Genomic DNA, 27,692 nt, shown 5'->3' with positions numbered 1-27,692 from the left:
TTTCAAACTGTCTAGCACTTTCTCACACTTTTCACTTCTTTCCATTTTCCTAATTTCTAGATGTGGTAGTTCCTAATGGTCTGCATAAGAGGATGATGTTCCAGTTAATAAGACTTAATACATGCTTTGTATGCTGACATATATTTTTTTGCTTCTGCAAATAGTTCATATATTTCTTCTCTTTGTCACCAATGTACAGTTTTATATGGAGAAGAATGTATGCTTATGCTGAGTGACAGTCTTAGAACGTTTATCCTTTCCATCAACTGAGCTTCTTTGAAGTCAAATTTTACATGCATCCTACAAGATGAATTGTATGTAACGGAAAATAATGTTTGCAACTGTACTACCACTTGGGGCTCATGGTCACAATAATCTTACTGGGGTAATATTGTGTTGGAAAATAAAAACTAAGAAATTTACCATATAAAATATGCATGCATCCATGAAATATTCAAAACTAAAAGATAGTGTAGGTGTATGGTTTCTTTGGACAGTTTGCCAGTGTTATTTGTCATCTCATGCGATTATAATGTTACTATGCAAACCTCTCTATAATTTCTTTTTGGTTTTTTGCACTTTTTCAACTGTCAAATTAACATTTCAACTTGAGTTTGGTAATTCCCTCAACTTTTATTTTAGATATTAATGAAATTGTGAGATGACTCTATTTGCACAATTTCAGAAATGGAGAGGAGAGGTACCAAATGCAATTCACCTTTCGTTTTTTTGTGACAGTGAGATGCGTTAACAATATTTATCATTAATTCTCAAGTCGGCAGATTTGCTTAGTCTGCGGTGAAAGTACTATTTCTTTCTTCAGGTTTTGGATTCCAGCATAAAAGTTTGAGTATGATTTGTTTGAGTATCTGAAAATAAGAAAACCTCTCACCTCTCAATCAATTATACTTTATCCCTTAGATCAAGCAGTTCATCTTCTCCAGGTCTATCTTTGCATCCTGAGCTTTGGAAGAATGAGCATGATTTTAACTTTAACCTCCTCAATGCCCGTGACGAGCTGGTCTCGTCATGGGCCGCGGTTGCGCTGTGCCCATGACGAGACCAGCTCGTCACAAACCCCGCCCGCTAATGAAACGGCTGGCACAGGGCGGGGAAAGGGGCGGGCACTGAAGGGGTTAATGGGGCAGCTTTGTCTTTTACAGAGGTCTAGGTCCACTAGAAGGAGTTTGTGTGAAGAGAAAAAAACAAGTGGCCCCAAAAGTTATCTAACCTTCACCACAGAAGGCCCTTCTGGAAAGAAATTAGCTGTTAGTGTATCATTCATTTTTCATGTGAAATTATGTCAATAAAGCAGGGGCAAAGAATGCACTGCTTTGCTTGCTTGTGATACTTCAGATTCCTTCAATGGTGGAAGAGAGTGCAAATTTAGGCAATCAATAGCTGTAAATATTTGAGTGTGTTCTATATAAAAGTATGTTGAGAGCGTGAGCAGAAGCACTGTGGGATTGCTAATTTTGATCCTTGCCCTCAACAGGCAAATATTCATGAAGCAAGTATGTGTGATTCACCTGGCAAATCGCTCAGAAAAACAAATAAATTATGAGCGGAATGCTTGATTAAATCTCAGCCATCTCTAATTATTTAGGGCAGCAATCGAGTACATATTTATTTGTCTCACTGTCCCACTAAAGACTAGTGCCAACCATAGTAAATATGTCTTGGCCTTTGCCAATAAGGGATTCAGGTCCCTAAGCTTATTTTTTTCCATTTCATGTTTTTATGTTTAGAACAGAATGATTTTGTATTGTATTGCAGGACCTTTTCATTCGACCTGTGGGCATGTATTAGTAGTAGTGCAGCAAGAATAAGTCTACAATATAGAAGTGAATTTCTGTTCAAGTCAAGGCTATAATGCACCTGGTTGTTCAGTACTACAGTTGTACATAAAGTTTTGTTGATTTACCATTCCAAAATAGCAAGCGCATTGTTTCTAAATCAGTCTGTTACCTTGAAGCTATAACAACAACAAGACAATATGCACAATACTTCCATCAAGTGTCCTTGTAGTGCAAAGAGGTCCTTTGATCCCAGCCCCGGCCACAGACTATCAGTACGGGGTACTCAGCCCTTTGTGATCTAACAGGACACTGCCTATTCAGGTGTAAGTGTCAGCTCCCCCCTCCCTCCCTGCCCAAGAAGAGCCTTCAGAATAAAGATGATAATTCAGACGCACCTAACCATTCTGTGTTGTGGCTGTCTAGAGGAAATGCACAAAACGAGGCTGTCAACCAACACAAATGTGTATTGGAGTCAGGCTGCAGTCACAAAGAGCAGTGAGAGCAGAGAAATGTCCACGTTCTAAATTGGGCATATCTAAAACAGTAATGTTAAATCCAACTTTACCAGTAAAGAGGATTTATCATGAGGATTTATCATTATCATTCCAAAGTTAAAAAACATGATGCATCATTTCTAATCAGGAATTACAACGTAAAAGAGTATAAAGACATTCTCAATGTTAACCTATTAGATGAGTAGGCCTCAGAGAAGTGAAAATTGAATGTAGGTGTTTTTCACTCAAGGACATGGAAAACTGAAAAGCACATGCCCTACCTTTTAGTTACACAGCGAACTGCCTTATGGGTTACCTATGGCCTACCTTCGAGGTGACTTATGTGTATTAAAAGGGGAGGTTTAGGCTAGGCAAAGGGTTTTTAAATGCCAAGTCAAAGTGGCAGTAAACTGCACACACAGGCCCTGCAGTGGCAGGCATGAGATAGGTTTGAAAGTCTTGTTTTGTGGGTGACACAATGAGTGCTGCAGGCCCACTAGTAGCATTTAGGGTACAGGCCCAGGGCATATGGTATTACACTCTAAAAGGGACTGGCAAGTAACCTAAATGTGCCAATTTTTTATATACCAATATTACCATATTGAGGAAACAGGCATATGCACTTTAGCCTTGGTCAGCAGAGGTAAGGTGCTCAGAGTCCTAAGGCCAACAAAGAGAATCAGCAAAAAAGAGAAGGTAGGCATGCAAACGAGTTGGGTAAAGACCAACCTAAGGATGATTGGTCTAAAATAACTAATATATATACCTATAGTTCTCAAGTCTAAATGAGGTGTGTACATCCCATGTTCCTCAGGGAAGCCTCCAGTACTTTTTGTTATGTATTATCAGAGGCCATAAACTTTCCATCTGAAAAAATTGATATATCTTCAGCACTGATTTAATTTCCTGTACCCCACAGAAATGCCCTAGTATAAACCACTAGTTAACTAGTTAAAACCAATATGTATGTATAAAGTAGAAGCACTGTGCTATTTTCCCATCAGAATTTGATTTTAGCTTAAAGGTCGCAATTCAGTGCTGTGACGGACATTTCCTTAGAAACACTTAAATGATAAGCACACATCATTACCACTATTGCTTTTCTAAAATTACATTCCAGGCTAAGTGGCTAGAATACTACTTGGTAAACTAGACACATCATAAAATACACAAAAAAGCATTACATAAAAAATTAGTTTACCATCACTGGGTCCTTCTGGCTTTTCATTGGCAGGCTGCTTTGGATAACGGATGATCACTAGTCCAAAGGGCATACCAGGTGCCTCCACAATGTGGGTGGAAGGCTTGTTGCCAAAATCATATATTGCTATGGAGTACCCAGTTCCAGGGATAGGTTTCCACTCAATCTTAGAAAGTGATTTTCCATCGAAGGTAATTAGAGGCACTGCGGATGTTTTTACTATGAGGATTGCCCGATTCTTTTCAAAATATGGGTTAGTTGTAACTTTATACTTTGGGGCGTATTTGGTTCTGTCTGGGATGTTGATCAAGTAGGTTTCATATAAGCTGTCCCCAGTTTTCCCTGGTGTGCTGAAATATGTCACCTGGACAGGTTGATTGGCTGTGATGGAGACAGTGGTGAATTCTGGCATTTCAATCTCAGTTACCTGCCCGGCCTTCAAGCTTAGGCTTTGCTTGTGGTCCCCTACTTGATACTGTATATTAGTAGGCTGGGACGCAACAACAAACACCATGTCAGTATTTCCCGGTTTTGCCAATGAAGGGAAGAAGAATTCTTTCCCCCATTGGGTGACTGGATGCAGTGGAGTAGAGACTTGGTACGATGGGCTGACTGTCTCAGGACTGCTATAGCCGCTGAATACTGCAATGGGCTTTGTAGCTACAATTCTGGTGCCTGACAAATTGTCTTTGCTTTCTATGAGGATTACCTCAAAAGGTTTCAGGGAGATAGTGATTTTCCTTCCTGGTTTATAAGTTTGGCCTTGGAAAACCACAGTTCCAGTTGGGTAGATGTCAACATTGTTTGGTTTTTGGAAGTTGCCAATTGAAAATTCTTTATCATCATCACCTGATTTCCCAGAAGGTGTCAGCACATAATACTCAACTCCCTGTTGTTGCAAAGGAACAGGTTCAATTGTCTCAGAACGGGAGCCTATGTAGATGATAACTGTGAGTGATATTGGATTTTCCGATGTAATAATGAATGGGGAAGCTCCAGTATGTTTCAGCAGCATCCCAGGAGGAATATTGATTGTGATCTTGGTCGTCTGCCCCTTTTGTAGGGTCACCTCTTTCTTTAATTTGGCTGGATCATAAATGATGGTGACAGTTGTTGGCTGTTGGGCTGTGACTTCGAACTCAAACTTCACAGGATTCTTCTCATCATGGATTGTTGGGGTGGGAATAACAAAGTCGGTCCCCACAGGGCCTGGTGACTTTCCATCTAGAAGAAAAAGATCACATCATCACTAGCCCATCCCTCTGAATTGTAAAATATAGAGTATGATTTAACAAGCAACTCTTTCAGAAAAACTAAAAAGTAATTGATTGAATGCATGATTAAATCTTAGCCACTTCTAATTATACGGGGTTGCACTTAAGTCTATAGTTCTTTTTCTCTTTGTTCCCCTGAAGACTGGGACTAACCATCGCAAATATGTCTTGATATTTGCCAATGGTGGTATTCCATCTCCAAATGTGATTTTTTTTCTCCATCATGTTTTTCTAATTTTTCTATTTTTAGCATTGACTGCATTTTATTGCTGGACCATTTCGTTTGACATGTGTGCATTAAATATTATTCGTGCAAAAAACCAGTAGTGTGCAATCAGGAAGTGAATTACCGTTCAACTCAAGTTTTCATTACACACTGACTTTTTACTAGTACAATCATTTTAGCACACCCTATATCTTTCCAATTCCAGATGTTACTGAAATGATACATCCTAGTTCTCAACAAAGCAGATGATGTTACAATGATTAAAACATGACACACCCACTTTATCCTAGCGCATTTGTATTTTTTGATTATATCATCTTTTAATAAATAGCTTTATTAGTTTACATGTTCATCATTATGGGCTTTACATGACAGGTGTCACTTGACTGTATGAGATAACCAGAAAAAGAGCTTTGAAAAGCATTTTTGCGGTGAGGTTTAAAGACCACCAACATGTTCATTTTATTTTCTATTAGCTTTAGATTGGAGACAAGGCATGTGCTCCCATTAAAAAAGAGAGTTCTTATTCCACTTTGTAGGCCTGATTAGTTCACTTGGAAATGAACTGTCAGATGCTGTAGGTCTTATCCGTTCATAATAAAAAGTAATGCCAAAGGCAGTGGAGGCAACCTTTTTTGTTAAAAGCCTATATGTTAATCACAGCCTATAAAACTTTTTGAGCGGGTTGTTATTTCACTTTGTTAAAGCCTGTAGTCATATTCTGCTTCTACCAATGACACAGTGTATAATGAGGATTAGCCCACTCAGTTATGAGTTCCTTTGCCCTGTTAGTGACAGCATTTCATATAATCGCATGTGCACATCTACCTGAAAACAAGTGTGTTTCATTGCCACAACTGGTAGTCCAGTTGTTTAGGTTTGGATTTTTTCTTTTCATAGATCCTCTTTTATTTCATCCTTCTCTATTACTGGAAGGAGTTTGTGAGAGGAGAAAAAATGAATGTCTCACACAAGTTATCTAACCTTCACCTCGTTTGTCATGAGGAATCATTTCACTGAATTATGGGCAAAGAATGCACTGCTTTGCTTGCTTGTGATACTTCAGATTCCTTCAATGGTGGAAGAGAGAGCAAATCAATACCTATAAGTATTTGAGTCTGTTCTATATAAAATTATGTTGAGAAGGTGAGCTGAAGCACTATGGGATTGCTAGTTTTGATCCATTTTCTCAGTAGGCAAATATTCATGAAGTAAGAATGTATGATTCACCTTTCAAATCACTTAGAAAAACAAATAAATGATGGGCAGAATGCTTGAATAAATCTCGACCATCTCTAATTATTAAGGCCAACAATCAAGTCTATATTTATTTTTCTCACTGTCCCACTAAAGACTGGTGACAACCATAGCAAATATATCTTAGTGTTTTCCAATAAAAGCATTCCAGTCCCTAACTCATGTTTTTATGTTTAGCACAGAATGATTTTGTATTGTATTTCAGGACCTATTCATTCTACCTGTGGGCATGAAATAGTAGTACAGCAGCATGATATTAGTCTAAAATATAGAAGTGAATTTCTCTTCAAGTCAAGGCTATAATACACCCAGTTGTTCAGTATTACAGACGTACATAAAGTATTGTTGATTTACCGTTCCAAGATAGCAGGCACATTGTTTCTAAATCAGTCTATTATTTTGAAGCTATGAAAAAACACTGCACTATGCACAATACTGTTCCAAGATGACCACTAGCTGTTATGCTTAATTTGTTTTACTTCCCATCATGTATTTTAATACCTCCCGATCACTGGTATAAAATGTATTGTAAGGCCGAAGCAGGTATCATAATTAACTCAGTAGAAGTGGGGCAAATAAAGGTATTTACTTGGCACAAGGCAGGTGTGTCCATTATCCCCAATTGTATTTGCTTTCTTCATTGAGCCACTAGCTAGAGCAATCCAAGCAAATGTATTCCCACAAATGCACAAGATAAAACTATATGTTGATGACATCATGTTCATTTTAGACAGTCGGAAGGAGAGAAAAAGCTTTTTGAGGTTTTGCTCAGTATGAGGCACTGAGAGGGTATAGAATCAGTAAGAGGAAGACGGATATCATACTCTGTGGCTGTGTGCAGATATGGCTGTATGTGTTAATTCCCAACCAAAGCGCTATTTAGGCATAAGGTTCTCTTTTAAGATCGAAGATTTGTATGACCTTAATTTCTCTCTATATATAGGATCTGCGCGTTTAGACAACATAAATTAAGGAATTGGTGTCCAGACTGATTCCAGACACCCCCGAAACATATGATCATCGGTAGACCAGCTAGCTCACAGTGAGACTATGTGCCCCTCTTACCAAGGAACAAATAGTTTCTGGCAACTACTGAACATAACAACCCTGACCCCTCAGGGATCATGGAAACAGTACAGTACTTTTCGCTTAGTTACTCATGCTCCCTTTGTCTCAGAAAGATACCCAAAATAAATGGTGGGGACCAGCGTCATTCTAGTGTAAAATAAGTGTGCTGAAACAACCATGAGACACCAACAGATATATACGATTACAAGCACCAATAGATTAAATATAAAAGGTAGAATTCTACCAGAGTGCTAACACAATGGATATATGCAGGCATATAGGTACATGACAGTAATAAAGCGTACTCCTATGATGCAAACCCTAACTAGTTGTACCTAAGTGTACCTAGCATGTATGTAGATGTATAGCCAAGAATCCCCCTAGGATAGAGCCACCCCCTCAAGTTGGACACGCCGTGAGAAATGCCAGACCACTGCGTGCTAGAGTATCTGCGTGCAGGGACCTCAACGTACCATGTCAGCATGTAAGTCTTCCTCCTCTCCTTTGCCCAGCGGCGATGTGGTGCTTAAATACCCAAATGTTATCCTCAGGGGTGTTACCTAGATGTGTCATGGTACTGTGGGATTGTCAGCCAAGGATGGCGATAGTGATGACCCTTATACAGAGTTATGATGCAGAAGATGGTAATCCTGCTGTGACACTGAGAATCCTCATGCATAATAAATTTGTTTAGTTTTCGGAGAAAACCACATAATATTTATGCAGCACCTAACTGGGTAAAAGGTCAGCACCAAGTACGTTATGTGGAACAATGCCTTGAGACCCTCACTGGTGAGTAGCGCGCTATATAAACCCTTGATTGATTGATTGATTGATTGATTGAAAGGTCTTGTAACTACCTAGGGCAATATTGGGTACACTGGGGTTCATAACTTTAAAAATGTAGAAAATGTTTTCTCTTGGTGGAATTCTCTCCCTTTGACTATCTGAGGGAGAGTTTCCCTAATCAAAATGTTAGTCCCTTTTTCATTTAATTTCTAATTCTCTGATATCCCATGAGTGTTAACTACCTCTTTTTTTTTAAAGCTGTTGAGTCCATGTTCTCATCTTTTATTTGGCAAAAACAATTACCTCGAATTGCACAAGGCACTTTATATGAATCACAGGAGAATGGAGGGTTGGCGCTCCAAAATCTCAGAGATTACTATTCTGCTTATTTTGCACAATACATATCTAGGTTTAATACAAAGATACTCGGTGCCTTTTTATAAATAACTTTATGGGGTTGATTTTCAATATTTGGGACGCACTAAAGACGGCTAAGCTTCCTAAAAGAGTGTGCTATAAGATAGTGCTCTTTCGGAAACGCGTGGATCTCAATAGGAGATACTCCATTCCCCAGATCAATGCAGCAACACCCTTGGCTGTGGTTGATATAGGTCCGGGGGGGGGGAGCTTTCACCCAAAAGTGTTCAAAAGTGGGGTAAAGCAGGATATTGAAAAGTATCGGACTTCCTTATGGGAGATAGATGGCAAAACTTAGTGGAAGTAAGACAGCGTATACAGGAGGACTTTCTCCTCTCTGGCTCATTTAGAATACTCAATAAAGATTTTCTGGAATTGGATCTTGGTCAGATCCTTAGTAGCAGAGAGGTGTCATCTACTCTAAGAGATGATGGGGTTTAGAAAAGGACAGGGGAATAGAACAGAATGCTTTTGGTATGTAAAGGCCCTGAATCCGCCCAAAAAGCAATAATATAATGGGACAAATATGAAGGCCTTGAAATGACAAATATGATGTGGAAGGAAGTCAATATATTAAATTTCAGTGTGTTAAGAGGGGCCAATTGGTGTTGGATACTTTTCTTTCTAAATGGCTTCTAGATAGAACCACAGCTTTTTAAAAATACATTAATCCTGCCCTCCCAGGTAACTGTTCCTGGTTTATACGGCATTCCGCGGCAAATTGAACGCATGTAATCAGCCCTTGCTCATCCATACAGGGATTCTCAACTGAAATATTTCAGTATCTTGTAAGTGAATGGAGGGTCAATTTGGCTTCAACTACTTGGCTGAGAGTTGTAAGGTATGACCCGGTTTTGGACCTGTCCAACAAGTGAGTAAAATTAGTATATATTGCAACAGCTGTAGCTCGATCCCGTTTACTTCAAAATTGGCGAACTCAGGTAATTCCCTCAATTAAAGGCTGGCTACAGAAAATGAGACGATTCAGAACCAGTGAACAGTTATATACATATGTACTGGGGGAGTGAGGAGATTCGAGAAACACTGGGGACAATATGTCCAATCTGAAGATGTAGGAGCAGTTTGAAAGGGGCTGATTACATAAGTTAAGCTCTTCTCCCTTATCCTATTGCAGGTACTGTATGAGCTATTCTCTTTTTTTTTAATCTAGTTTTAAGTCAACTGCATTTATAGTATTAATAGTATTTTTTGTTATGATGATATCCTCTCATTGTAAGTTGTATACCCTGTGTATTTACTTTATTTATATAATATGAAATTCATATATGTATTGAAGATTCCTATGTGTCATTTTGATGAATATGTACTACACGTTATATCTATGATACTGCAATACCTGAATCCTAATAGAAATAAAAATAAATACAAAAAATGGATTTTTAAAGCTGCTGCTTAAACTGAGTTTGTATTTAATCTGCAGTAACTTTTCATTGGAACTGTATTCATGAGTGAAAAAATTCTTCATGCTATTCGAATGTAGCATGCTGGAAATTTTGTTCATATCAAGGTCATACTATACAATATTACTTAACTCTTTCAAACATTCTAGTTCATGCCAACTCTTTTCAATTCCTTTCAGTTTTCTAAGTGCTACATTTGATAATTCCTAGCGCTTGGCAATAGAGGGTAATTCTGCATTGAATAAGACATGATTCATGCTATGTATGTTGATGTATATTTTTTGGTTTCTGTAAACACTTAATATATTTCTTTACTTCTTTGCCAAGTTTTTAAAAATTTTATGTACAGCGAAATGTATGCCACTGAATGACAGCATTAGACCCTTTTTTCTTTTAATCATCTGAGTTTCTCTGGGGTCGATGTAAAAATAGTCATGCATCCAGGAAACATTCAATTTTAAGCAGATGATTGTGTACCTTTTGGCTTCTTTGAATACGTTTTTTTAATTCATCATCTCATTATGATCTATCACTCTCTGTTAAGTGTGGGAAAATAAATTCCATGTGTTGGCGTACACTTATAATAATACGAGATGGGGCTTCAGACTTATATTTAAGGGGTTGTGAAAGTATTACTGAATGGTGCGAAAGTCCCAATCCTGCTCTTTGCAGATGATTCTTTACTAATATCCACAACACCCATAGGTCTGCAAATTTTATTGGATACATTTTTAGACTTTTGCAGGGACAGAGGTTTGGAACTCAACACTGCTAAAACAAAATATATGGTATTCGGGAAAGTGGGGGAGGACTACGTGAGATCAGGATTGCATGTGAACCTCTTGAGCTGGTAAAGCATTTTGATTATCTTGGCATAAGACTGAGTGAGTCTCTTAGAACATCAGTTAGACAGGAGCTACCTTGTCTTATGTCATATGTCTAGATTCCATAAACAGTCATACACTCAATCCCTAACCCCCGCAATGGGAGTTTATCGTGCCAAAGCCCAAAGTGGAGCGCTGTATGGAGCAGAGATATGGGGCCATACTAGTATAAATGAATTAACGATCTGTGAAAATATCTTTGCCAGGTCACTCATTTCGATAACCATCACCACCCCATTGATTCCCTTATTTTGTGATCTAGGGATGAAGAGAATAGGTGATATGTCTTCCTTGAAACTCCTAACCTATTAGTTGCAATTGTGGACAACCCCTCAGCTCACTGACTACTGTAACTCTATGAGGAAGATACTGATGATCAATGCTGCAGAAAGAATTCCAATAGAAGCCCATGTTCTGGTGTCAACATGGGCTTCGAATGGACTTCTCTGCGGCATATTATCAAGCCCATTATCGCCGATTTAGCTGCAGTTTTCTGCCGCTAAAGGGGCGATAATTTTAATGCCGTGCTTGATAATATGCCCCATGTACTTTTCCTTTCCCCTAAATACCAACAGATACTCAGGAGGTGGATAAGATCAATTTGCCTAAACCTTGGAGTCAGGCAATATCAGATTGCATACAGAATCTTAAAAACTGACGTATTGGGGCCAATAGTTTTTGCTGTTAGTCGCTTCCTAGTTGCCTTCTGGATAACCCGGCAGAAGCTTTTACCTTAGGTCGCATTGCAATATTAAACGCTCCCGATTGTGATACGTTGGACAATGAAATTAATGTATTGTGTTTGCGTTCAAGCTCCTCTTTTTATTGTCCTTGTAAGTGGTGTGGTTATCAGATGGACGGTTGTACTGAAGTTTGTCTTTTTTAATGTGGGTTTTTATCAACCACCTTTTTATGGTATATTTTAATCAAGCATCGGAAATGCATTCTTATTTTATATTTTTAGATTGTAAACTGATGATTGTTCTATTTTTGTATGCTCTGATGGTTTGAAACAAATAACCAAATAAAGTTATTTGATGATAATGATGAGTATTACTGAGATCCCACTGCATTATCTGAATTTGAATTGGGCAATTAGCTTCTGCTCAGATAAAATCAAGAAGTTAAATACATACTAAATCTTTCTTGTCTGTCTTCTTTACTGGTTGAATCGTACCCATTAATGCAAGGGCTGTTAGCTGCAAGATTTATTTTGTTACAGGTTGAATAGAATTTTAAAATGAAATCTCAGCAATAACGAGATCTCCATCACAGCGGATCCACAATATTTCCAAGCCACATAGCACTGTTGCATGGGGTACACCTTGCACTTTGTGAAAGGATTACTGTAAGTGAAAACATTTTAAGGTGAGATTTAGTTGGCCAGAGAGAGCTCTGCATTTTATTAACAAATAAAATATTATGGCAAAAAGCTGGCTACAAGCCCTAAATCAGCCTTTGGCAACTTCGTTGCCGATTTCATTGCCCCCCTCACCATAGACTCCAACAACTGGTTTACCCCGTGACCTCAACTTCCATCTCAACGACCACAATGGAATCAACACTACCAACCTCCTTGACAGCAGGAATAACATCGGATTCACCCAACTTGTGCATGACCTGAGACATTCCCCAGGCCACATGCTAGACACCATCTTCACCTCCAGTGACCACATCAGGTACAGCTACGCAATGGAACTAACCTTAACCGACCACTCCAAAATCCACTTCAACATCACCAGCTCATGGACTTCCACCCCAGTCTGCCCAAAGGACCCCACTGCAGCTGGGCCAAAGTCTTAAAGGACACATGCATCAAGGCCCTTAACACCACTCACCCAATATTCTCCAACAACCTTGTTCAGAATGTCAGAAACTATAACATTTGGATTACAAACTGTGCCAACAGCATCGCTCCCATTGGCAGGAACACCCACAAAAGGTCCACCATGCAGGCTAGCTGGCACACTGAGGCCTCAGAACTGTTAAGCAATGCTTTAAACAACTGGAAACGAGATTGGGAGTCAGCAAGGACATGCTCGACAAGACCTCCTTCAAGACAGCCCTTGATCTCTACCGCAGACAGTTGAGAAGATTAACGACAAAGACCTTAGCCTCACACATCGAACCAAGCTCCAATAACACCAAAGAATCTTCAATATCATCACATAATTCTCTTACCCCTCAGCTGTAATATACAACATTACCCCTTTACAGGAACTCTGCTACAACCTTGCTAACTTCTTCCACAACTAGATTGTCCATATCTTCAGAAACTTAAAATACCAAAGTCCAAGGCCAATGACTTCGTCAATCAACAAAACAACTCTGCTACCATCACAGACATCCAACTAAGCCAATGGAGCCAGCCCTCCCCACAGGACACTGCTTACGTCATAAACTCGGTCCACTCAGGGGTCCCAACCAAACCATGCCCGCACCACACCTTCAAACTAGGAGAAGCCAGAATCCGAAACGTACTCACCACTTAGTTCAACACCTCAATTACCACAGGCACCTTCCCCGGGGACTGGAAACCTGCAGAAGTCAACGCCCTACTAAAGAAACTATCGGCAGACCCAGTAAACACAACAACTACCGACTGTTCTCCCTGCTTCTTTTTACAGCCAATGTATTAGAAAAAGCCTTCAACCAACAACTCTACTCATCTGGAATGAAACCTCGTACCTGACTTCTCCAAATCCGGATTCTGCATCAACTATTATACTGAGACAGCCCTCATAGAAGTTAGCAACAATATCTGAGCCCTACTTGACAAATGAGAGACTACGACTCTGATCCTACTAGTACTCTTGGGAGCCTTTGATACAGTCTCCGACCACAACCCATCACAAGGCTGCACAACATAGGAATTCAAGGAGCCACTCTAACATAGATCCCCTCTTTCCTGACCGGAAGAATAGAAAAAGTCTGCCTTTCCTCATTTATCTCTGAACCCAAAGAAATCATCGGTGGATTACAACAAGCATCCTCACCCAGCCCAGCCCTCTTCAACAGTTATTTGACACCTCTGGCCAGCATTGTAAAAACCCATGGACTCAACATCATATCCTATGCCGACAACACACTACTCATCCTCTCCCTCTGCGAAGACAGCACGAAGATCAACGTCCACAACTGCATGATCTGTCACCAACTGGAAGAAGGAGAACTGACTGAAGCTGAACACGAATAAGACAGAGGTATTAATCTTTGGAAACAAAATCTTCCCATGGGACGTTTCCTGTTGGCCCTCAAAACTCAGACCTACTCCTGCCCCCAATAACCATGCTAGGAACCTAAGCATCATTCTAGACAACAAGCTAACCATGACGACTCAGGTCAACCCCGTCTCATCCTCCTGCTTCTTCATCCTCCACATGCTTTGTGAGATATTCAAATGGCTACCACAAAGGTCAACACTTACCATCATCCAGGCCCTCATCTCCAGTGAACTGAAATATGGCAATCCTCTGTATGCAGGGATGGCAACTTACCTTCTCCCCTGACTACAGACCATACAGAATGCCATGGCCAGACTCATCCTGGATCTCCCTAGATAATCCCACATCACGCTCTACTGCAGAGAATTTCAGTAGCTCCCAATACAGATAAGATGCCAGTTCAAGGTCCTGACCCATGCATGCAACGTCCTATACAACTGTGGGCCTGCCTACTTGCACCACCGCCTGAACTTCCATCAGTCCACCAGACACCGCTGCTCCACTTCCCTTACTGTAACCCTCACCCCTGGCATCCGATGTAGCGACATGGAGGCTGCTCCTTCTCCTACCTAGCAGCAAAGACATTGAATGAGCTACCCTTTCTTCTCCGGACCTCCCAATATTTTCTAGAGTTCTGAAAGTCCCTGAAGGCCTGGCTACTCGGCTAATCAACTGGACCCAGCCAGCGCCAGAATACCTGCATGGATAACAAGAAGAACTCTATAATTCCATTGATTGATTGATTGAAGTTTCTTAAACATTTTAATCTTTTTGTCAGCAACTTGCATATTCAACGAGGCCAGATTTAAAAATAATTGCATGAAAAAGTAATTACAATTTCTGTAGGGAGGAGTTTTGTCAGGTTCTTGTGCCACTTGCTTATAGAGGAAGAGCAATGTGCCAAATGCATAACTGATGTTCACATATCCGTCAACTATCTTGTGTCATCTTCAACATTTATATGAAGTCACTTGGTGCTCTATTTACAGATAGCAGCAGCAAGATTCACCAATATGGTAGTGATACACAACTCTACTTGAAAGTCTCCTCCACTTCAGACATGCAATTCCTCGCACACTGTCTGCACATTACCCAGACCCATATGTTTAGCACCTAACTGAAGCTCAACACAACCAAGACAGAATTCCTGTTACTTGCCAGGAACATTTCCATCTATGCGCCCAGGATCTCAAACAAAATCTCTGTATCTTTCAGGACCGACCCATTAAAACAACACTGCAGTAAATGCATTATAATCCACAACCCAGCTTCCTCTGCTAATACTCGTTGACGTTATGCTTGTTTTTGACAATGTACAGTGATTCACTACCTTTTTGCTAGGTTCACACTATAGCAGTACCACATACATACAGAAGAACAACAAATAAGAAACATTACAAACTGGCTGAATGACATGAAGCTGATGGATTCGAACTCCAACTCCCATCGAATGCCAAGTCACATGGATTCTCCCTGGACACCAACCCTGACCCTCATGGAACACATTGCCAAAATATTAAAACAGCCGGCTACCATTTCTCTTTTCTAAAGAAAGGGAAACTGTTTGTTACAGAAAACGACTGTAATTGAAGCCCTAATACTCCTGTCTCTGGATGGTGGTAACACCCGGTTTCATGGCTTTCAAGACTCCAACCAGACACCCCGTAATGATATCCTACATACTGCTACATATCTGATCCAGGGCCTGAAGAAATATGATTGTGTCTCCAACATCTTGATGGAATGGTAGACTGTCTTTGCCAGCATACACCATCTTCAAAACCATCTGCATAATCTAAAAAGCCATCACAACTCATGAACCTGGTTATGTTGCAGATATGCTCACCATCTCTGATGGTTCTCGGTATACCAGCAGCCAAAACAGTATCAGCCACTAGACCAAAAGGTGTAAAAAAGAAAAAAAAGAACAGCAGCAGGCCTTTTCCATCTATGTACCCAGGATCTGGACCAACATCTTTGTATCCATCAGGATCACTTCAATGCTGCTCTTTGAAAAGTACTAAGTCACAATCCTTCAATAGTCAACAAACCAGCTGCCTCTCCTACCACAAAATGATTCATAGATTTTCTTTGACCCTGTACAGGCCTCTGCTGCCTTTTGGCTGGGTTATCACTGTGGCAGCATCGCTTACATATGCATACATACAAAGCTTTTCTCTGCAAGATGTCTAGTGGCACTGCAATGTGGGATGTGTATTGGTTCTACACACACAGTTCGTAATTGTGGCTTCCAGTTTATAATGACTGGAAATGGTGGAATAATGCATAACAATAGGCACAATTACTGGCAATATCATTATTCTGAAAGGTCCTAGATCAACTATGTTAATCAGTGCCACAATAACCTGTTACAAGCTATTAAAGGTTGGATATACTATCCAATAGACATACACCACTAAGAATAAGGAGCATCCACTGTTTAATGTTGTGCTTACAATCAACACCAAACTTAGGATCAATTAGGCTCAAGTTGGGAAGCCAATAAACAATGGATCTTTCTTGATAAATGCTGATAAGGCAGGGTGGGCACTAGATAGGGCTGAAGCACAGTGGCGATGACATCAGAAGGACTCGTAATCTGCTCTATAGTGGCTTTGAGTTTTAAAGCATGTGAAAGAGAGGTAAGAATAAATTAACATAATCTAGATCCACCCCTACGCATTTTTGACTATACATCCCACACATTTACCCCATACATGGAGGAATTGAGAACTGTAACATACGTCTATTAAGTTACCATTCAAGCTCAGTTTACAATTTTACATGTTTCATTTAGGGACCCTTCAATTTATACAGGAGCCACCCATGCACAAGAAGAACAGTGGTGGTTAAGAGGAACCTGATGATGTAGTATGCCACTGGATGTAGACGAGGGTTATCATAGTTTTTTGTGAAATTCCAGTGCAGTACTTAGAACATGTTATATAAGAAACGGATATAGCTCTAGTTTTCATGTCTAAATGACTTAGGCACATGCCATCTTTCTCATGGAAGTCTCTAATACTCTTTGCTGTGTACATCAGAGGTCCAAATCTTTATATCCAAAAACAAATTTGGTATTTTATCAGCACTGATTTAATCCCATCTACCCAAAAAGAATGCCCTAGCATGTTAGGTAAAACCTATCTGTCTGTACCTAGCAGTGGCACTGTGCTGATTTCACATTGGTACTAGTTTTTTGGCTGAATGTTCGGTATTTAGTGCTGTGATGGACATTACCTTAGAAACACTTAAACAATAAGCACACATTGTTCGACTATTGCTTTACTAAAATTACATTCCAGGCTAGGTGGTTAGAGTACTACTTGGTAAACTAGACATATCATAAAATACAGAAAAAAGCATAATATAAAAAATGTATTTACCACCAGTGAGTTCTTCTGGCTTTTCAATGGAAGGCTGCTTTGGATAACGGATAATCACTAGTCCAAAGGGCATACCAGGTGCCTCCACAATGTGGGTGGATGGCTCGTTGCCGAAATCATATATTGCTATGGAGTACCCAGTTCCAGGGATTGGTTTCCACTCAATATTAGAAAGTGATTTTCCATCGAAGGTAATTAGAGGTACTGCTGATGTTTTTACTATGAGGATTGCCCGATTCATTTCAAAATTGGGGGTACTTGTAACTTTATACTTTGGGGCGAATTGCGTACTGTCTGGGATGTTGATCGAGTAGGCTTCATATGACCCGTCCCCAATTTTCCCTGGTGTGCTGCAGTATGTCACCTGAACAGGTTGATTGGCCATGATGGAGACAGTGGTGAATTCTGGTATTCCAATCTGGGTTACCTGCCCGGCCTTTAAGCTTAAGCTTTGCTTGTGGTCTCCTACTTGATACTGTATATTGGTAGCCTGTGACGCAACAATAAACACCATGTCAGTATGTCCCGGACTTGCCAATGAAGGGAAGAAGAATTCTTTCCCCCATTGGGTGACTGGATGCAGTGGAGTAGAGACTTGGTAGGATGGGCTGACTGTCTCAGGACTGCTATAGCCGCTGAATACTGTAATGGGTTTTGTGGCTACGATTCTGGTGCCAGACAAATTGTGTTTGCTTTCCATGTGGATCACCACAAAAGGTTGGAGGGAGAAAGTGACTTTTCTTCCTGGTTTGTAAGTTTGTCCTTGGTAAACCACAGTTCCAGTCAGGTAGATGTCAACATTGTTTGGTTCTTGGAAATTGGCAATTGTAAATACCTTGTTATCATGGTCCGATTTCCCGGGAGGTGTCAGCACATAATACTCAACTCCGTCTTGTTGCAAAGGAACAGGCTCAATGGACTCTACATGGGAGCCTATGTGGATGATAACTGTGAGTGATATTGGATTCACTGATGTAATAATGAATGGAGCAGGTCCTGTATGTTTCGGGAGCATCCCAGAAGGAATATTGATTGTGATGATGATTGTCTGCCCCTTTTCTAGGGTCACTTCTTTCTTTATCTTGGCTGGTTCATAGATAATGGTTACAGTGGTTGGTTCTTGGGCACTGACTTGGAACTCAAACTTCACAGTCTTCTCAGCATCGATTATTGGAGTGGGTAAAACAAAGTAATTACCCGTAGGCGCTGGCGACTTTTCACCTAGAACAAAGAAAATCACTTTATCACTGCCATATCCCTCTGTATTTTAAATATTGTAAACTGGATGTATGTATGATTCAATTGCCAAGTCACTCAGAAAAGCATAAATGATGGGCAGAATGCTTGATTAAATTTCAGCCATCTCTAATTATTCAGGGCCGCAATTGATTCCATATTTATTCTTCTCACTGTCCCATTAAAGATTGGTACCAACCATAGCAAATATGTCTTGGCCTTTGCCAATAAGGGCATTCCAGTCAGTAAGTTTATTTTTTTACATCTCATTCTTTTATGTTCAGCACAGAATGATTTTGCATTGTATTGTGGGACATTTGCATTCGACCTGTTGGCATGAAATAGTAGTAAAGCAGCAAGACATTAGTCTGCAAATAGAAGTGAATTTCTTTTCAAGTCAAAGCTGTAATATACCCTGTTGTTCTGAACTAAAGTTGTACATAAAGTATTGTTGATTTACTGTTCCAAGATGGCAAGTACATTGTTTCTAAATCGTGCTGTTATTTTGAAGCTATAAAACAACAATACAATATGCAGAAAACTATTCCAAGATGGCCTCCAGCTGCTATTCTTAGTTAGTTTTACTTCCTGTCATGTATTTTTTATAGCTGCTGCTTAAACTGAGTTTGTTTTTAATCTTCAGTGCCTTTTCTTTGAAACTGTAGTCATGAGTGAAAAGAACCTCCAAATGATTAGACTGTAATATGCCCGACAATTTTGCTCATATCTAGGTCATACTAGACAATATTACTTAACTCTTTCAAACATTCTATTACATGCCAATTCTGTTCAATTTCTTTCAGTCTCCTAAGTGCTAGACTTGATAATTTCTTGTGCTGGGCAACAGAGGATGGTTCTGCATTGAATAAGGCATGATACAAGCTATGTATGTTGATGTATATTTTTGGGTTTCTGTAAACAATTAATATATTTCTTTACTGTTTTACGAAATTATATATTTTTTATACAGCAAAATGTATTCCACTCAGTGACAGCCTTAGACCTTTTTTTCTTTCCATTAACCAAGTGTCTCTGGAGTCGATGTCAAAATATTCATGCATCCAGGAAATATTGAATTTTAATCATATGATTGTGTTGTTTTTGGCTTCTATATATAAGGTTTTTTAATTCATCATCTCGTTATGATCTATCAGTCCTTGTTAAGTGTGTGAAAATACATTTCATATGTATTTACTTACATTATTATTTAAGAAATGGTGCTTCAGACTTATATTTGGTGACTTGTGAAAGCATTACTGAGATCCCACTGTATTATCTGTATTTGACAAGGGTAATAAGCTGCTTCTGAGATGGAATCAAGAATTAAAAAAAATACTGAATCTTTCTTGTCTGTCTTCTTTACTTGTAGAATGATAGCCATTATTGTAAGGACCATTAGATACCAGAGTTTTTTATGTCACACAGTTACTAGAATTTTAAAGTGAAATCCCAGCAATAAGGATGTTATGAGGCCCCCATCACAGTCGATCCACAATATTTCTAAGCCACATAGCACTGTTACATGGGGTACACCTCATATTTTGTGAAAGGAGTACTCTGAGTTAAACAGTTTTGAGTTCAGGCTTAGTTGGCCAGAGAGAGCTCTGAACTTTATTAACAAATAAAATCCTATGGCAAGGAGCTGGTTCTAAGCCCTAGGTCAGCCTTTGCCAATTTCAATTCCAACTTCATCGCCTCCTTCACCCTAGAGTCCAACAACTACATCTTCCCCGTTGACCTCAACTTCCATCTCAATGACCACAATTAAATCAACACTACAAACTGCTCGACAGCAGGAACAACAGTGGACTCACCCAACTCGTGCAAGACCGGATGCACACCCCAGATCACATGCTAGACACCATATTTACCTCCAGCAACCACATCAGGTATAGCTACACCATGGAACTCACCTGAACTGACCACTCCATCATCTACTTCAACATCACCAGCTCACAGACCTCCACCCCAGTCTGCCTAATGGCCCCCACCCCAGCTGCAGAAAAGCGTTAAAGGACACATGCATGAATGATCTCAACACCACCCACCCAAGCTCCTCCAACAATCTTGGCCAGAACATCAGCAACTATAGCAACTGGATCACCAACTGCACGATCAGTGTCGCTCTCATTGGCAACAACACCCACAGAATGTCCTCCAAGCAGGCTTGCTGTTACACTAAAGACCTCAGAACCGCTAGGTGACACTGTAAGAAACTGGACAGGAAATGGCGAGCCGGCAAGGACACACCTAACAAGACCGCCTTCAAGAAAGCTCTCAATCTCTACCGCAGACAGCTGAGAGAATCAAAGACAAAGACTTTAACCTCACACATCGAACAAAGCTGTAATAACACCCTAGAAATCTTCAATATAATCAAAGAATTCTCCAACCCCTCAGCTGCAACATAAACATTATCCCTTTACAGGAACTCTGCGACAACCTTGCAAACCTGTTCCACAACAAGATCACCAACATCTTCAGATACGTAAAATATCCCAGCCCAAGATCAACAACTTCTTCAAACAACAGAGCAACTCTGCTACCACCACAGACATCCAACAAACAAAATGGAGCTAGTTCTCCCCATTGGACAATGCTTCCATCATGAACACGGTCCACTCAGGGCTCCCAACCAGACCATGTCCTCACCTCATCTTCAAACTAGGTGAAACCAGAATCAGCAAAGTACTCACCACCTTGTTCATCACCTCAATTGCCTCCGCCACCTTTCGCAAGGACTGGAAGCCCAAGTCAACACCCTGCTAAAGAAACTATTGGCAGACCCCAGTAAACTCAACAACTACTGACTACTGACGATATCCCCTGCTCCTGGCCAAAGTATTAGAAAAGTACCTCAACAAACAACTCTCCTCTCATCTGGAATGGAACCTCATTTTTGACTCCTCCAGATCCGGATTCTGCAGCAACCATAGCACTGAGACAGCCCTTATCGGAGTTAGCATTCATAATCAAGCTCTACTCAACAGAAGAGAGACTATGGCTCTGATCCTCCCAGACCTCTCGGCAGCCTTCGATATTGTCTCCTACTACACACTCATCACAAGGTTGCACAACATAGGAATCCAAGGAGCCACTCTCAGATAGATCCCCTCTCTCCTGACTGGAAGATTACAAAAAGTCTGCCTTTCCCTATTCATCTCTGAATCCAAAGAAGTCATCTGTGGAGCATCCCAAGGATCCTCAGTCAGCCCCTCCCTCTTCAACAGTTATATATCACGTCTGGCAACAGCAAATAAGTCATGATTTTCCAGGTGTATTGTGGATTGGTAAATGTGAAGACTGTGTGGCAAATGTGTAACGGGTGTTCACATATCTGTATACTATGTTGTGCCATCTTCATCCATTATATGGAGCCACTTGGTGCTCTATTTACAGATAACAGCAGCAAGATTTACCAATATGGTAATGATACACCACTCTACTTCAAAGTCTCCTCGTACACTGTGTGCACATCACCCAGACCTGTATGTCTAGCACCTACTTTAAACTCAACACAACCAAGACAGAATTTCTGTTAACTGCCAAGAACATTTCAATCTATGTGCCCAGGATCTCAAACAACATCCCTGTATCTATCAGGTCTGACCCAACGTTGCTCCAGTTTAGGAAAGAGTTGAAGACTCACCTCATAGAAAAACACGGCAGTATAATGCATTGTGGGCCTGATTCACAAAAGTAATCTGAGACATAATCCTAACTTTACGACTTTCGGTATTCACAAAAGGCATTTAGGAGTAGTTAAGACAGACTTATGACAAACTTAAGACATACTTATGACAAACTTAAGACAAACTTAAGAAAGACTTAAGACAGATTTAAGACAAACTTAAGACAAATTTAAGACAAAATCCTAACTTTACTACTCCTAAATGCCTTTTGTGAATACCGAAAGTCGTAAAGTTAGGATTTTGTCTCAGATTATTTTTGTGAATCGGGCCCTGTGTGTCTACAGCCCAGCTTCCTCTCCTATTACTCATGCACTTTATGCTTGTCTTTGACCATGTGCAATGATCCATTAATTTTTGCTAGGTTCACATTATAGCAATACCATATACATACTTGCATACAGAAGAACAACAAACTAAAAACATTACAAATTGGCCTAATGAAATGAAGATTGATGGATTCAAACTGCAACTCTCAGCGAATGGCAAGTGACTTGGATTCACCCTGGACACCAACTTCATCCTCAAGGAACACATTGCCAAAAAAATTAAAACAGCATGGTAACAGGTCTCTTTTCTAAAGAAAGTGAAACATTTTCTTAAAACGACTGCAGTTCAGTCCGTCATACTCTTGTCTCTGGATGGTGGTGATACCCTGCTTCATGGCTTTCGAAACTCCACCCCGTCACCCCGTAATGATATCCTACATACTGCTACATATCTGATCCAGGGCCTGAAGAAATATGATTGTGTCTCCACCATCTTGATGGAATGGTAGACTCTCTTTGCCAGCCTACACTATCTTCAAAACCATCTGCATAATCTAAAAAGCCATCACAACTCACAAACCTGGTTATGTTGCAGATATGCTCACCATCTCTGATGGTTCTCGGTATACCAGCAGCCAAGACAGTATCAGCACTAGACCAAAAGGTGTAAAAAAGAAAAAAAAGAACAGCAGCAGGCCTTTTCCATCTATGTACCAGGATCTGGACCAACATCTTTGTATCCATCAGGATCATTTCAATGCTGCTCTTTGAAAAGTGCTAAGTCACAATTCTTCAATAGTCAACAAACCAGCTGCATCTCCTACCACAAAATGATTCAGAGATTTTCTTTGAGCCTGTACAGGCCTCTGCTGCCTTTTGGCTGGGTTTTTACTGTGGCAGCATCACTTACATATACATACATACAAAGCTTTTCTCTGCAAGATGTCTAGTGGCACTGGAATGTGGGATGTGTATTGGTTCTATTTACATTTGTTTTTTTCACTTGACGTGAGTGAACACACAGTTCATAATTGTGGCATCCAGTTTATAATGACTTACAGGATGACTGGAAATGGTGGAATAATGCATAACAATAGGCACAATTACTGGCAATATCATTATTCCGAAAGGTCCTAGATCAACTATGTTAATCAGTGCCACAATAACCTGTTACCAGCTATTAAAGGTTAGATATACTATCCAGTAAACATACACCACTAAGAATAAGGAGCATCCACTGTTTAATGTTGTGCTTACAATCAACACCAAACTTAGGATCACTAAGGCTCAAGTTAGGAAGCCAACAAACAATGGATCTTTCTTGATAAATGCTGATAAGGCAGGGTGGGCACTAAATAGGGCTGAAGCACAGTGACGATGACATCAGAAGGACTCCTAATCTGGTCTACAGTGGCTATGAGTTTTAAAGCATGTGAAAGAGAGGTAAGAATAAAATAACATAATCTAGATCCACCCCTACACATTTCTGACTATACATCCCACACATTTACCCCATAGATGGAGGAATTGAGAACTGTAACATACGGCTATTAAGTTACCATTCAAGCTCAGTTTACAATTTTACATGTTTCATTTAGGGACCCTTCAATTAATACAGGAACCACCCATGCAAAGAAGTACAGTGGTGGTTAAGAGGAACCTGATGATGTAGTATGCCACTGGATGTGGGCGGGGGTTATCATCATTATTTGAGAAATTCCAGTGCAGTACTTAGAACATGTTATATAAGAAACGGATATAGCTCTAGTTTTCATGTCTAAATGACTTAGGCACATCCCATCTTTCTCATGGAAGTCTCTAATACTCTTTGCTTTGTACATCAGAGGACCAAATCTTTGTATCCAAAAACAAATTTGGTATTTTATCAGCACTGATTTAACCCCTTTGATGCGTATGACGGAGCGGTTCCGTCATGCGCGTCGGTCGCGCTGTGCGCATGACGGAACCGCTCCGTCATGGCCCCGCCCGCGCACGGAACCTTCAGCACAGCGCGGTAATCCGCGCCGCGCTGAAGGGGTTAATCCCATCTACCCAAAAAGAATGCCCTAGCATGTTAGGTAAAACCTATCTGGCCGTACCTAGCAGTGGCACTGTGCGGATTTCACATTGGTACTAGTTTTTTGGCTGAATGTTCGCTATTTAGTGCTGTGATGGACATTACCTTAGAAACACTTAAACAATCAGCACAACTTGTTCGACTATTGCTTTTCTAAAATTACATTCCAGGCTAAGTGGTTAGAGTACTACTTGGTAAACTAGACATATCATAAAATACAGAAAAAAGCATAATATAAAAAATGTATTTACCACCATTGAGTCCTTCTGGGTTTTCAATAGAAGGCTGCTTTGGATAACGGATAATCACTAGTCCAAAGGGCACACCAGGTGCCTCCACAATGTGGGTGGATGGCTCGTTGCCGAAATCATATATTGCTATGGAGTACCCAGTTCCAGGGATTGGTTTCCACTCAATATTAGAAAGTGATTTTCCATCGAAGGTAATTAGAGGTACTGCTGATGTTTTTACTATGAGGATTGCCCGATTGTTTTCAAAATTGGGGGTACTTGTAATTTTAAACTTGGGGGCATATTCCTCAGTGTGTGGAATGTTGAGCAAGTAGGTGTCAAATAACCTGTTCCCAATTTTCCCTGGTGTGCTGTAATATGTCACCTGGACAGGTTGATTGGCCGTGATGGAGACAGTGGTGAATTCTGGTATTTCAATCTCGATTACCTGCCCAGCCTTTAAGCTTAAGCTCTGCTTGTGGTCTCCTACTTGATACTGTATATTAGTAGGCTGTGACGCAACAACAAACACCATGTCAGTATGTCCCGAACTTGCCAATGAAGGGAAGAAGAATTCTTTCCCCCATTGGGTGACTGGATGCAGTGGAGTAGAGACTTGGTAGGATGGTCTGACTTTCTCAGGACTACTATAGCCACTGAATACTGAAATGGGTTTTGTGGCTACGATTCTGGTGCCTGACAAATTGTCTTTGCTTTCTATGTGGATTACCTCAAAAGGCTTGAGGGAGGCAGTGATTTTCCTTCCCGGTTTGTAAGTTTGTCCTTGGAAAACCACAGTTCCAGTTGGGTAGAATTCAACATTGTTTGGTTTTTGGAAATTGGAAATTGAAAATTCTTTGTTATCATGGTCCGATTTCCCAGAAGGTGTCAGTACATAATACTCAACACCCTGTTTTTGCAAAGGGACAGGTTCAATGGTCTCAACACGGGAGCCTATGTAAATGACAAGTATGAGTGATATTGGACTCTCTGATGTAATAATGAATGGAGCAGCCCCTGTATGTTTCGGTAGCTGCCCAGGAGGAAAATCGATTGTAATGATGGTCGTCTGCCCCTTTTCGAGGGTCACTACTTTCTTTATCTTGGCTGGTTCATAGATGATGGTGACAGTTGTTGGCTCTTGGGCCGTGACTTGGAACTCAAACTTCACAGGAATCTTCTCATCACAGATTTTTGGGGTGGGAATAACAAAGTCCTCTCCCGCAGGTGCTGATGGCTTTTCACCTAGAACAAAAAGATCACATCATCACTGCCATATCCCTCTCTATTGTTAATATTGTAAAATAGATGTATGTCTGATCTACCTGGCAAATCACTCTGAAAAACAATTAAATGATGGACAGAATGCTTGGTTAAATCTCGGCCATCTCTAATGACACAGGGCAGCAATTGAGTCCATATTTATTTTTCTCACTATCTGACTAAAGACTGGTACGATCCATAGCAAATATGTCTTGGCTTTTTCCAATAAGTGCATTCTAGCCCCTAAGTTTATTTTTTCCATCTCATGTTTTTATGTTTAGCACAGAATGATTTTGCATTGTATTGCAGGACCTTTTCATTCGACCTGTGGACTTGAAATAGTAGCAGTCCACCAAGATATTAGTCTGCAATATAGAAGTGAATTTCTGTTCATGTCAAAGTTGTAATACACCATGTTGTTGAGTACTACAGTGGTACAAAGAATATTATTCTTTTACCATTTCAAGATGGCAAGGACAGTGTTTTAAATTGGGTTGTTTTAAGCTATAAAACAACAATACAATATGCACCATGCCATTTCAAGATGGCCACTAGCTGCAATGCTTAATTGGTTTTACTTCACATTATGTATTTTTATATTTGCGGCTTAAATTGAGTTTGTATTTAATCTAGAGTAACTTTTCTTTGGAACTCTATTCATGAGTGAAAAAATTCTCCAAGCTATTAGAGTATAATATGCCAGAAATGTTGTTCATATCAAGGTCATGCTAGACAATATTATTAACTCTTTCAAACATTCTAGTACATGCCAACTCTTTTTAGTTCCTTTTATTTTCCTAAGTACTAAATTTTATCATTCCGAGTGCTTGGCAACAGAGGGTGATTCTGCAATGAATAAGACACGATATATGCTATGTATTTTGACATATTTTTTTGTTTTCTGTAAACACTTAATATATTTCTTTACCGATGTATAGTTTTTATATGCAGCGAAATGTATGCCATTGAGTGACAGCTGTAGAACTTTTTTCTTTTTATCACCTGAGTTTCTCTGAAGTTGATGTCAAAATATTCATGCATCCAGGAAATTTTCAACACTAAGCAAATGATTGTGTAGTTTTGGGCTTTTTTGGACAAGTTTTTTTAATTCATCATCTCATTACGATCAATTAGTCTCTGCGAAGTGTTTGAAAATAAATTTTATATGTGTGCTAAAATGTATTATTTAAGAGGTTGGGCTTCAGACTTATATTTGAGGATTTGTGAAAGTATTACTGAGTTCCCACTGCATTATCTGTATTTGAATTTGGGAATTAGCTTAAACTGGGATGAAATTAAGAAGTTAAATAAATTCTTATGTTTAGTAAAGTATGATTTTGCATTTTATTGCGGGACATTTTCAGTCAACCTGTGGGCATAAAATAGTAGTAGTGAAGCAAGACATTTGTCTGTAATATAGAAGTTAATTTCTGTTCTAGCCAAGGCTGTAATACACCCTGTTGTTCAGTAGTACAAGCGTACATAATG

General features: G+C 39.9%; 1 protein-coding gene across 1 annotated transcript in view; it reads right to left on the bottom strand.

Annotated features, from left to right (window-relative positions):
- The window catches only part of LOC146809134 (uncharacterized), a 277,381-nt gene that overhangs the window by 69,324 nt on the left and 180,365 nt on the right, over nucleotides 1-27,692 (bottom strand). The window contains exons 19-21 of the mRNA XM_085615949.1: nucleotides 24,963-26,186; nucleotides 17,441-18,661; nucleotides 3,495-4,718 (exon numbers count right to left, since the gene is read on the bottom strand). Of these exons, the coding sequence (XP_085472075.1) occupies nucleotides 3,495-4,718; nucleotides 17,441-18,661; nucleotides 24,963-26,186 (3,669 nt within the window). The remainder of the gene's footprint in view (nucleotides 1-3,494; nucleotides 4,719-17,440; nucleotides 18,662-24,962; nucleotides 26,187-27,692) is intronic.

The sequence above is a fragment of the Triturus cristatus genome, chromosome 7, assembly GCF_964204655.1.
Source record: "Triturus cristatus chromosome 7, aTriCri1.1, whole genome shotgun sequence".
Classification (NCBI taxonomy): Eukaryota; Metazoa; Chordata; class Amphibia; order Caudata; family Salamandridae; genus Triturus; species Triturus cristatus.
Note: the sequence above shows the minus strand (reverse complement) of the source record. Positions and strands in the feature narration are given on the sequence as shown.